The sequence below is a fragment of the Microtus pennsylvanicus genome, chromosome 1 (genome assembly GCF_037038515.1).
Source record: "Microtus pennsylvanicus isolate mMicPen1 chromosome 1, mMicPen1.hap1, whole genome shotgun sequence".
Lineage (NCBI taxonomy): Eukaryota > Metazoa > Chordata > Mammalia > Rodentia > Cricetidae > Microtus > Microtus pennsylvanicus.
This window is the reverse complement of record NC_134579.1, coordinates 152,935,740-152,948,136: the sequence shown is the minus strand read 5'-3', so window position 1 is coordinate 152,948,136 and position 12,397 is coordinate 152,935,740. Positions and strand designations below refer to the sequence as shown.

The 12,397-nt window shown below is 48.2% G+C and overlaps 1 protein-coding gene across 2 annotated transcripts in view; it reads right to left on the bottom strand.

Annotated features, from left to right (window-relative positions):
- Positions 1–5,086: 5,086 nt before the first annotated feature.
- LOC142832303 (paired immunoglobulin-like receptor B) overlaps positions 5,087–12,397 on the bottom strand; it is a 45,066-nt gene continuing 37,755 nt past the window's right edge. The window contains exons 2-15 of one of the 2 annotated variants that reach the window (XM_075942704.1): positions 12,310–12,345; positions 11,855–12,139; positions 11,447–11,752; positions 10,203–10,487; positions 9,770–10,075; positions 9,245–9,541; positions 8,695–8,997; positions 8,349–8,396; positions 7,444–7,560; positions 7,055–7,130; positions 6,940–6,977; positions 6,667–6,719; positions 5,755–5,913; positions 5,088–5,532 (exon numbers count right to left, since the gene is read on the bottom strand). In XM_075942704.1, the coding sequence (XP_075798819.1) occupies positions 5,353–5,532; positions 5,755–5,913; positions 6,667–6,719; positions 6,940–6,977; positions 7,055–7,130; positions 7,444–7,560; positions 8,349–8,396; positions 8,695–8,997; positions 9,245–9,541; positions 9,770–10,075; positions 10,203–10,487; positions 11,447–11,752; positions 11,855–12,139; positions 12,310–12,345 (2,489 nt within the window). In that variant the 3' untranslated portion in view covers positions 5,088–5,352. Of the gene's footprint in view, positions 5,533–5,754; positions 5,914–6,666; positions 6,720–6,939; positions 6,978–7,054; positions 7,131–7,443; positions 7,561–8,348; positions 8,397–8,694; positions 8,998–9,244; positions 9,542–9,769; positions 10,076–10,202; positions 10,488–11,446; positions 11,753–11,854; positions 12,140–12,309; positions 12,346–12,397 lie in introns of both variants that reach the window. The other variant, XM_075942711.1, reaches the window with a different exon arrangement.

Genomic DNA, 12,397 nt, shown 5'->3' with positions numbered 1-12,397 from the left:
TATTGGTGTGCCTCTGCTCTGAACACAGCCTCTGCAGTGGGAAGAAGTCTTGTTAGATGTAGGCAACATGTTTGACCAGATGCTTTGTGTTAACTGTGGCTCTGTGATTGGTCTTGTTTAGTGGGCAATAGTGGAAAGAAAAATGGCAACCCAACCATCTGCAGCGGAATGAATCTTCAGTGAGGTTTACTGGTGTGAACTTGCTGCAAGGTGGCTTCTGTTTTGTGGATTCTTTCTCAAGATGTGGTTTTGGTTAGCAGGAAATAAGCCTTTCCCCAGGGCAGCTTAAGAATTTATCAGCTGAAGTTTTGTCACGGTCAGGAGAGAGGCTGGCTTCCTCATTTTATGTTTTCCCTTCTGGGAAGCTTGAGTCAGAATAGAGGGTGCGGTTTCATCTCTGAGGAAGTGAGAACTGTTTGAAATTGAAAAGCAAAGTGTCCAGTAAGAACAATTGCTTGGGTAATGTGTTTCGGTCCTTGAAAGAGGATTTCAGGTCTGTTAAATGGCTGACTTCAATGCAGGAAAAGACCTTACAGCGTTGTAATGGCTTCGAGCAACAGACCCCTCCCTATCCAAAAGTCACAGTTGATGAAAATGCCATCCATGATTGGTTAGGTCGCTTGGGATAAAAGCTCAGCAGGAAATAATTTTCGGTTGATAGTCTGGGAGCTGTCACCTTCCAAAAAGCAGGCTCCTGCTGACAAGGTCATTAAGTGGCCTCCAGCCACAAAGCTGAGTCAGTGGCCACACGCAGTGTCAGGATCTCAGGATTCTGCTTAGGGTTTAGGTCTTAATCCCTTAGCTAAACTAGTCATCTTACTGCTAGGTAGAGTACTCTGTGATGGGGTAAGCTTGAGGACTTGGAGTTTTTCTGTAGATTGGTCTTGACTACTTTAGTACTATAGTGGATCATCTGCCAGGGAGTAAGGCTGATGTCTGAAATGACTGATAGGTGTAGTTAGAGTTTAGTGTTAGGAAGTAAAAGCTGTCGTGTTTTCAACAGAAAACAGACTCCAGGCACCACCCCTGTTGCTGTGCATTGAAGTGCTAGGATGTTCAGTGGGAGCTGCCATGGTGTAGGAGCTGATTGTAACATTGTCCAAGGAGTTGAGTTCATATAAAGGTTAGTGTAAGGGAGAAGGCTGGACTATGCCATTGAGACCCCTCAATCTCTGAGCCCTTGTTGCAGAACAGGGTATAGAAACTTGCAACTAGACAAGAGAATAGGAAGGTTCCCCAAGACCCTTGTGCAGACCACATGCAGTGTGAGAATGCAGCATCCCATCCACATTGCCTGTCCAGTCCCCATTCTCTCAGCACTTAGGGGCTCCTCTCACTACCCCTACACGGGGAGAATGGGACGACAGGTTAGGTGTAAACAGTGGGGGGGGGGGCGCAGTACTTGTGCGTAATTCTCAACAGGCTTCTGTCCTTAGACTTCACACTATAGTAATTTGGAAGTCTGCCTCCAGCCCACCCTGAAGCCTCCCCAGAGAACTGGAAAGATATCCCATTGTACATTTAGAGTTGAAGAGACAACAGTTCATTGTTAGTCCAAAATAGCCTCAGTGTGGAATTAAAAATACATGAATTAAGCCTTGCAAAAATCTAACAAAGGAGGTGAAAGACCTATTTTAACTTTGTTAAAACTGAAGAAACATTCAAAGGTTAAGAATGTGGCCCAGTCAGCAAAACATGACTGCAAGCATATGGACCCGAGTTTGGGTCCCCCTGTGCTCATTAAAAGCTGTGTGTTTGCAGGATTTGTGTAAAGCTATCAAATCCCAGTGCTGGAGACTGTAGTCCACTAGTCACCCGGCCTACCCAAATTTATGGCTCTGGGTTCCCTGCCCATTCCCTCCAAAAGTGGAGAACCTGTGACTCCGCATACACAACACACGAGATTGAAGACAACAGAAGATGGAAAGGTTTTCTCTGTTCATGAGTCAGCAGTGTGAAAATGGCTATATGAACCAAAGCGATGTAGAGACTCGGCACAATCCCCGTGAATGTCCCCCAGTGACTTCCTTCACAGAAGTAGAAAATCCTAAAGTGCATATGGTGATGGTTGCTTCTCCCAATATTCTGAAGGCCAGCGACAGGACAGTCAGCTACACAAAACTCAAAAGACAGAGTCATAACCCAAGATATATATGAAAAAACGAAATACCTCCAAGATAGAAATATTCTAAACAGCGATGGTGGTGGTATCACTACCCAACTTTAGATTATAAATCTAGAACCACAGCAACACAACCAGCATTGTCATTGGCACAAAACAGGCACAGAACAACAGACGGCTGGCCAGAAAAGGACCAGATCTGGGAGGATGGAGTAGGCTGACCAGAAGGTTCAAGTTCAGCAGCAATTAAATAACAAGTTTGAAGTCTGCTGGGTTATACCATGTCTGATGTACATTAAACAAGGAAAAGAAAGGGGATAGCAGAACCAGGAAATGAACCTTCCAGGGTAAGTCATTGAGTTCTGAACACTGGACAAGTGCTATATCCCAGCCCTTTAACCTTTATTTTGAGACTGGATCTTGCTAATTTGTCCAGAATGGCCTTGAACTCACTCTGCAGCTAAAGTGGATTTTATGTTTTATATCCTCCTGTGTCAGCCTCCAAAGTAGCTGTGATGTCAGGACTCTGCCATCATGCCCAGCAAGTTTTAAATTTTAAGCTACTCACTGTCTTTAAAACAAACAAAAACCAGTATTAAAAAAGGAAGAAAGAAAAGAAAAAAACATCAGTGTGGTTGTGATGCGCTTAATTTTTTTTTTTTTCTGAACCGTAATTTTATTTCTTTTTTGTTTTTCACATCCCAATGTTCTCCTTTCTCCTCTTCCAATTCGTCACTCACAACCCGGAGCCCCACCCATCCAGTCCTCCTTTGTTTCTATTCAGAAAATGGAGGACCTCCCTTGGATATCAGCCAGCCATGGTCTTTCAGTGAGTCTAGGCACCTCCTCTTCTAAAGACTGAATGAGGCAACCAGTAGGAGGAATGGGGTCCAAAAGCAGGCAAGAGAGTCAGAGTCAGCCCCTGCTCCCACTGTAAGAAGATCAAGTTACACAACTGTAATATATATGCAGGGGATCTAGGTCAGTCCTGAGCAGGCTCCCTGGTGGCTGGTTCATTAATTTTTTTAAGGGATCAATGTAGGGTGATGTGAAAAAACTTTTTTCCTAGGTTTTCTTAATCAGGTTTCCTTTGTCAGGTTTTGTAAATAATTTCTGGCTTGGTAAATGACGTTCGTTTATATTTCCTCTTTCTCTAGTTTCATAATGTCTTTATTTCAAATGCACAGACATTTGGAAAAAATCACCAATTTCCAGAAAGAATTTCCAAAGGGGAACTTTTCTAGTGACAGTGTGTTCAATGTGTGGGAAGTCGCTCAGATTTTGTATTTAGTTTTGTTAGTCATTATTTAAATGACATTTTTTCATTTGTTCTACATACTGCACACAGTCTCCCCTCCCCCAGACTTTGTAAACAATAAAATAACTTTCATTGACATCAAGGGATCTGTCCATTTCATGTACAGCTCCTAATACGTTGGTATGAAACTGTTCATAGTGTTCTGCTGTTAATACATTTTAACAAATATAGGGAGGCTTGAAAAATGGCTCTGTGGTTAAGGGCATGCACTGCTCTTGCTGTGGACCTGAGTTCACTCCCAGCACCCACAGCATGTAGCTCACAAACACCTATAACTCCGGCTCTATGCCCATATACACATGGCATAAAAGCACACAGATGCATATATGTACGAATAAATAAAACAAATAAACCTTTAAAAAATAAAATGAATGTATGCTTGTACAGGCCAGGAACGGAAACAGAAGGATAGCATGTTTGAGGCAACCCCGTTGGGATAACAGGCCTACCACACCATACCCAGCTTTCATTTGTGATCGTTAGTTTATTTTCAAAATTGTTTTATTTACTTCTTGGGTGTGGGGAGTATTTAGCTGGGGGCTTCACCTCAGCTCCTGGCATAAGTTCCCTCCCCTGTGAGTTGCCTCAGTCCAAACTCCACCACCAAGAAATCCCACCAAACAGTGACCCTCCCCAAGGAGGGTCAAGAAAGTCCACCAAACGGTGACCCCTTCCCAAGGAGGGTCAAGAAAGTCCACCAAACGGTGACCCCTCCCCAAGGAGGGTCAAGAAAGCCTGCCAAAGGGTAACCCCTTCCCAGGGAGGTCAAGACCACTCCCACAGGCCATTTAAACTGCTCCCTGCCCCCCCCCCAGAATGAACACGTGGTCTCCCGGTTCCTGTGGTGGTCTCCACTTCTCTCTCTTCCCTTTTCCATGTTTTCCCAGGGCTACCCGGGAGTATTGCCATCCATTAATTCTGGGCATTTTTTAATTTGGTCTGATTGGGATTATTTGTGTCCGTGGAGAGGTTTGTTGGCCAGGAAAAATACTTAACAGGGAGGACACTAAAGACTTAAGTGGAGGTCAGAGAACAATTTGTGGGAATTAGTTTTCTTTCTTCCCTATTCCTGCTGTTTGTATTTAGAATATCAGGCTTGAGAAAGTACGTTTACTGCTCAGCCATCTCACTGGCCCTATTTTATTGTTTATTCTTTGAGACAAGGTTCCTGTATGTTGCCCTGGCTACATAGGACTCACTATAGACCAGTTGAACTTGTACTCAAAGAACCTGCCTGTTTCTACCTCCTCAGTGCTGAGATTGAAGGCGTGCACCACCACGCCTGGCCTATTTATATTTATTTTAAAACAGTGTCACCTGTGTTCCAGGCTGGCCGCTAACTCCTATACTTTGTAGGTGAAGATGGCCTTGACTTCTTAACCTCCTATTCACACCTGCAAAGTGCTAGGATTTCAGGTGTGTACCTCCACTCTGGCCTTTGGTGGTTAATGTTGTTTGAACATCTCTATGTAGCCCAGGCGGGCATGAAATTCACTAGGTATTCCAAGATGATGACAAAAAAAGGCAATCTCCTGCCTCAGCCTCCCAGGGGTTGGGATTATGGATCTGTGCAATCATGCCTGTAGCACAGCTTTGATGAGAAATGTCATTAAAATTAGTACTCAGTGTAAACCCTTCTGTTCTATTTCATTTCTCTCTCTTTTTTTCTTTTTTGGTTTTTCGAGACAGGGTTTCTCTGTGGCTTTGGAGCCTGTCCTGGAACTAGCTCTGTAGACCAGGCTGGTCTCAAACTCACAGAGATCCGCCTACCTCTGCCTCCTGAGTCATTTCACTTGATTATTAAGAAATCTATTTTATTTCTAGAATGTATGATGTTACTTATAGTACAGCCAGATTTGCAAGGGTTCCCAGAATTTCTGGAGGTCTCTGTTAGGACTCTTGGCAGGCGAGATCATTGCTCCTTGTTGTCGGGAACAGAACCTGGTCGAGTGACTGCCAGGGCAGCATATACACTGGGCTCCTCCGTGGCTTCCCCTGCCTGGGAGCGGGGAGGTACAGCTGTCCCCTGTCTGAGCGACCTGCTACACAGCTGGGCATAGACTACATCTTGGGGCTCCTCTGAATCAGTAGCCTGGAGCAGGAGAGAGTGAGAGGAGGGTATATGGTTCCCTTGGGGGGTGCTGAAGGCCTGGGGGGTGCTGAAGGCCTGGGGGATGCTGAAGGCCTGGGGGATGCTGAAGGCTTAGGGGATGCTGAAGGCCTGGGGGATGCTGAAGGCCTGGAGGATGCTGAAGGCCTGGGGGATGCTGAAGGCCTGGGGGATGCTGAAGGCTTAGGGGAGGACAGGACCAACCTGAGTGTCCATCTCTCTGCCCTCTTCTGTTTTGTTTCCATCTTTTCTTTCCAGGACTTCTCTTGACAGGACAGAAGGTAGGACAGCTTCTGCCCTCCTGTGCCTGGAGGGTTTCACCTGGGCATATGTCTCTCCCAGGGGGTCTTCCTCAGGTGTTCTCTGTAGCAGGGAAGTAGTGAGGTACAGATAGTGTCACCTCGTTCCCCTAGGGCTCTCCTCTGGCCAGTTTTCCACAACATGGCCAGAGTGACCTGTTCAGATGATAGCATCCCTGATGGAATATTCTGGGGCTTCCTTCCTATAGTTCTGACCTCTTTTCCTGACACCTAACCCTTGCTGTCTTGGCTGTACCCACGCAATCCATCTTCCTGAAAACATGTTTTTTGGGGGCAATAGATGTCTCCGTGGTTAAAAGCACTGACAATGTTACAGAGGATTCAGGTTTGGTTCCCAGAACCCACATGGCGACCTATGTTCATCTGCAACTCTGGTCCCAGGGTCTGTGACACTCTCTTCTGGCCTCTGAGAGCATCATGCAGGCATGTGATGCAGAGACATTCATGTTTGTAAAACACCCACAAACACAAAACAAAACCCCACATGTTTCTGCCCCAGCTCCTTTGGTTCCTGCCTGCAGTTGTTAGATGTTTCTTTGGGCCTTTCTCTCTGGGATGTCCCCTCAGAAGACAACCAGACAGATGTCAAGGAGACAGAAGGCAGACAGGCGTGAAGAGACACATGATTCTGGGAAAACCAGGAAAGAGTGAGGCCACAGCACACAGGAGGCAGGTGCTTGCAGAAGAGAGTAGTCAGCTGTGGATGTTGAGGGCCAAGAGAGGGGGAACAAAGATGGCCCCCTGGACTAAACTGGGCCCTAAGTTCTTAGCACACAGATGGGGACAGGGACCTCACCGAACTGTCCAGCTCAACACCATCCTTAGGTTTCATGTCCTCCACTGAAGCATCTGTCATGGCAGAAGAAACAGAATGTCTCCCAACCAGAGTCTAGGAACCCCTAGTTTCCTGCCTTGCCCAGGTGGGACAGAGAACCAGGGCATGTTTAGATACACCTGGGTCTATAATGTGAAGTTCAGACACAAACAGAAAAGGCCCCAGAGCCTGTCCACCACCCCTGCAGTGCTGAGACCTCAGACATCTCCCTCCCCGGGACCCTCTTTCTCTCACAAAGGCTTTCTTCCTGGGTGGCAGCAGCTGGGTTGGATCTGGAAAGACAGGGGATGCCAGTTGACAGTGAGGTCTGTCTAGGAGGTGGGGCTCTAGGTCTCTGGCTATGAGTTACCTCTTCTGGGAGCCCCTGTCTCTGGTTGTTGGTGCTGCAGTTCCTGCAGGTAGCTGCAATTCTGTCTCTTCCTGGGCTGCAAGAGAGAGCAGAGTCTCATCTAGGAGAGGAGGAAGCCTCTCCCCCAGGCACATACAGGGAAGGAAGGAAGGGGCCTTTACAACATGGGTGAGTGAGCCAATGTAACAGGACAAGGTAAAGCTCACAGAATGCCTGACGTTGCACAGGTTCTGAGATCATGTTCTTTCCAATCTGAGATCTGCAAGTGTTTCTAAACGACCCAGCCCCAGTTTGAGGTTTCCCTGGGGTTGCTGTCCTGACCCCATGCTTGGATGTTTACAGGGGAACTTATCACCACATGAGACCCAGGTCACCCAGACCATACTCACCCTTCTTCCTGAATTTGCCCTGATGTTTTCGTCGGAGAAGAAGGAAGACAAGGATAAAGAGGAACAGGACGAAGGCCACAGAAACTCCGATCAGAGCCAGCAAGTATCTTTCCAGTCCTGAGGCACAAGTGACATCGTGAGTGGGGACTGCTGATGCTAATCTGAGCACCTACCGTGTGACAGGTCCTATTGGACCTTTGCACTCATCACCTCCCATCCTCACAATCGTGCAGCAAGGAATTGTCTGTTTTCCTACCCAGACAGTTCACCTGCCTCAGATCATGACTGTAAGTGGCAGAGCTGGGAGTTGAACCCAGGACTCTGACTTCCAGCTCTTTTCTCTCTACCTAAGCTGAGTTTCATGCTAAATGCCCTGCCATGGCTCTGTGCTCCACCCTTGCACATGGCACCACCACTGTGGGGCAGACCCACTGCTGAACCAAGTTCTGGAGGCCTCCTCTCTCACAGTAGAGGTGCAGCCGAGCTCAGACAGAAACTTAGACATGTGGCCTCCTGAGAAACAGCAGCCAGTTCAGACCAGGAAGGGCTCTCCAGAAGTAGATTTATCAAGCCCATAACCAGTTATTGCCCATCAGGACCCACCTTCCAATAGAGTCCTTATTATCTCTCTGGGGCCTGCCTCCATCCATGCAGGTGAGAGACTTGTTCTTAGGGTCTTAGAGGTAGGATGGGCAGGCAACGTCCATCTCACCCACCTGACCCATCCTCCATGAACCAGAACATGTCTCTCTGGATGCCACCTTCTGTACCCCAACCTCTAAGTCCTGGGCTTCTGAGGTCTGTTGGAATCTTTGCTTGCCTCCCTCCCTCCCAAGCTGAAGTGACAGAGAAATAAGGGCTTTGGAGATGGACATACTCCCTGCACTGAGGTGCCTGATACTCACCAGCTGACATAGGCCTTGAGGGTGGTGGGTTAGAGGCTTCAGTGGGTCCTAGGAAACAGAACAATCTGAGGGTAAGGGCTAGATGCTAACCCAGGGACTTGCCTCTGCTCACTCTTCTACATCTGCCCTGCAACCTCCTCAAGATCCTCAGGTTGTCTACCCCAAACCTATTTGCAACAGAGGGTGGAGTGAACATTTCCTGAGTGACCCCAGCTGGTATCCACTTCCCTGGCAGGGAAACTGCCTTCTGGCTAACCTTTCCTATTCTCCCTTTAGTCTCCTCAAAGTTAAGGAATCTCCTAGGGTTTGGATTGTGAATCACCATGAAAGTTCAGAGTCACTTCACCTAAGACAATGAGCTCCACAGGGGCACTGGCATACGACAACAGGTAGAGAGATGAGTATTGAGAACAATAGCACCTGTAGGTGCCCGAGAGGTCAGAGGTAACAGCACTCATGGAGAATTCTGCCTGGAACTCCCAAACTTGGAGCTTCGGTTTTAGTCGCTGGGGTTGGTGTGCTGCTCCTTCCTTGGACAGAATGAAAGTGTCCACTGTGTCTGCTGTCTTACACAACAGGGTCACGTTGTCTCCAGAGTGAACCGTGGAGTTAGGCTTCACTGAGAGGGAAGGACTGAACTGAAACTGTCCTAAAGAAAAGTGAGAGATGATGAGAGGCTGCCTTCAATATTCTGAGCTGACACAACACCTGGATCTTAGTGAACATCTAGGACTCTTACTTTTCTTTTTCTGAGCCTCTCTCCTACTTCCCCGTCTCTGCATCTATTGTAAATAAGTTCCCTGTCCCTCATCCCGGCCATTACCTCCTAAATTCCCCCAAAGAGAGCCCTAGTAAAAGTTTGTTTGTTGCCTGAGGGAATCTATTTAGTTCCTCACCTGTGATCAGGATGTCCAGGGGGTCACTGGAGGCTGACCACTCAGAGGAGAGGTTGTATGCACCATAGCATCTGTACCGGCCTCCAGTAGAGTTGCTCACAGAGCCCAGTGTGAAGTTGGCCAAGGAGAGACCAGACTGAGTCCACTGGCCATCTTTCTGGATGAAGTCAGCTCCCCCCAATTTGTACAGGGCAAATCTGTCATATTTGATGTCAGAGAAACACTGCAGGGTGAGGCTCTTTCCAGGATTCAGGATATGGCCTTGGTGAGTCAGCAGTGAGGGCTTCTTAGACAGCCCTAGAAGAAGGTGACAGGCTAGTGATGGAGGAGCTGGCTTTTACCAAGCACTTTTCCTCTCCCACCCTGCCCTGCACACATCACTGCTTCTACACAGGGGTGGGGCTCTGGCTCAGGAACCAGGCTCTTCCTTTTTCACCCTTTATCTGCAACTACTCAGTGGGAGCACTTCCATGGCAAAGGGCATCGGGTGTCAAAAATGATTGGTCAATGATGGGAGTGACTCACCAGAGATGTGTATTTCCAGGGGGTCACTGGGTACTGACCACAACTGTGGGGTCTCCTTGTTGTAACCGTAGCATCTGAATGTCCCTTTGTGATCTTGTGTTACATGATCTATAGAGAACAAGGCTTGGAACTGCATAGTACTGTATATATACTTTGAGTCCATGGAGCTGAGGAACTTCTGATCTTCCTTGGTGAGAATGAACTTGTCATATCCCCCCCATGAGACACACTGGAGAGTCATGTTCCCTCCTGAGGTCACCACAGGGCTGGGCAGGGCTGTCAGGCGGGGTTTACTGTTGTAGATTCCTAGGACAGAAGGCGCAGACTGTTACATGTGCTCACACAGCCACAATGTTCTTCAGGGCTCGGCTGAGGGAGGGGAATACTCCTTAGAGCAGAGCCTGGTGCTGAGACCCTGCCTGCTGTCCCCTACCTGTCACCACCAATTCCAGGGTGTCACTGCGCTCTGACCAGCCAGCTGAGCTGTAGTAGTAACAGCGATACTGCCCCCCATGTTGGTATGTCACAGAAGGGATAGAGAATTTGACCTCGTTCTCCAGCTTCTCTGGGATCTTTGTACCCCAGGGTTTTTGGCTTCCCTCTTTATGCAGAACATAGATTTCTGCCTCCAGGTTCCCCTGACACCAGATGTCCATGGGACTTCCGAAGGTGATCACATGTCCTGGCTCAGCCTTGATGGTGGGTTTGGGGAGCGTCCCTGTAAGGAAGTAGGAGAGAAGGAGGTGAGTCTGTCTGACAGTGGCACAGGGAAAGTCACTTTGGATGGCACTTCTTTTCTTGTTAATTTATTCTTCTGTCATAGAATACCCCCAACAGCAGCTTCCTCACCCCCTCTCTCCCAGATCCACTGCTCCATCTCCCTTCAGAAAGTGCAGCCTTTTCCATGATATTAATGCAACATGGCCTAACAGCATGCAATAGACCAGTCACACACCCTCATATTAAGGTGGACAACATAACCCAGTAGGAGGAAAAAGATCCCACGTACAGGTAAAAGAGTCAGAGACTTCCCCAGTCCTGTTGTTATGAGTCTAACAAAATCCCCAAGCTTGTCAGTCATTGATGGTGCATTCCTTTAATCTCCAGCACCAGGAGTTGGGTGCAAACAGATCTCTGTGAGTTCAAGGCCAGCATGGCCTACAGTGTGAGGTCCAGAACAGCCAAGGCTACACAGTGAAAATCCAAAACAAACCAACAAACATGCAAGCAAACCAACAACAACAAAACCCCAAGCTAAACAACCACAGTATATGTGCAGAGGGCGTAAGGCAGACCCATGCAGGCTCTGTTGTTGCTGCTTTAGTGTCTGTGAGCCCTCATGATCCCTGCTTAGTTGCTTCTGTGGGCCCTGTTGTCCTGGTGTCCTGAGTGCTCTGGCTCCTTCCTCTCTCCTGTGGGTCTACTGTGCTCCTGTGGATGATGGTTCTTGAGCTGATCCAGAGTAACACAAGGATCCATGAAGATTCATCTGGCCTGGATCTCCTGGGCTTTGCTGTCACTGTCTGCCTTGGATTCTGTATCTTGTGACCACTCTCATCCATGCTCTGTGTTAATGGACTCAGGAGTCCTGGCTGCTCACACACACCACACACCAAGGCCTCTCTGTGCACCTATATCATTTCAGCATCATTCCAGGGAAAGGCTAGTGTTCCTTACCTGGGACCAGGAGCTCCAGGGAGTCACTAGGTTCTGACCACACCTGAGGGCTGTAGTTGTTAAAGCTGTAGCATCTGAATGTCCACCTTTGACTGGAGGTCACAGGGCCCACAGAGAACAGGGCCTGGAGCTGCCCAGTATAGGTGTTACACCGTGAGTCCAGTGTCCGGGACAGCTGCTGTGGCCCTTCCTTAGTCAGAATGAAGCAGTGATGTGCCTGCTGTGAATCACACTGGAGGGTGACATTCCCTCCTTCAGTCACCTCAGGGCTGGGCTGGGCTGACAGCCTGGGTTTACTGTAGAATCCTAGGAGAGAAGGAAGAATCAGTTAAATGTCCTTGGTAGTCTCATTATGTTCCCGGTTGTGGGTGGGTAGGCATACTTACTGAACAGACTGTGTCCTCTCACCTGTCACCACCAGCTCCAGGGAGTCACTGTACTCTGACCATCCATGAAGGGTCTCATATTGACAGCAATATTGCCCTGCGTGGTGGCGATCTAATTTTGAGATTGAGAATTCATTCTTGTTCTTAGGGTTCTGTGAAATCAATCTCTGCCATTGATTTTGGTATATCTCTTGATAAAATATATACTCTTTGGCTCCTCTGGTTCCCTTACACAAGAGGGTCACCTTATTCTGTTTGGAGACCACAGAGTGTGGCTGTGCTCTGAGGACAGGCTTAGGAAGGGCCCCTGCAAGAAAAGAGCAGCTAGGACTCAGGACAGCCATCCTAAGATTGCAACCCCATTCCCAACCCTCATCCCCCACAGTGGACGTGTGTGGTTTCCATCCTCACTGCCCAGGCAGGGCTCCTGGGGATGATGAGAATTGCAGGTCAGGACATTTGCAGACACCCACTCACCTGTCAGCACTGGGGTCCCGAGGCCCAGAGTCAGTCCTGGAAGAGAGTTCCCTGTGAGAGGTTTGTCTCTGAGGCTTGATATGGTCCT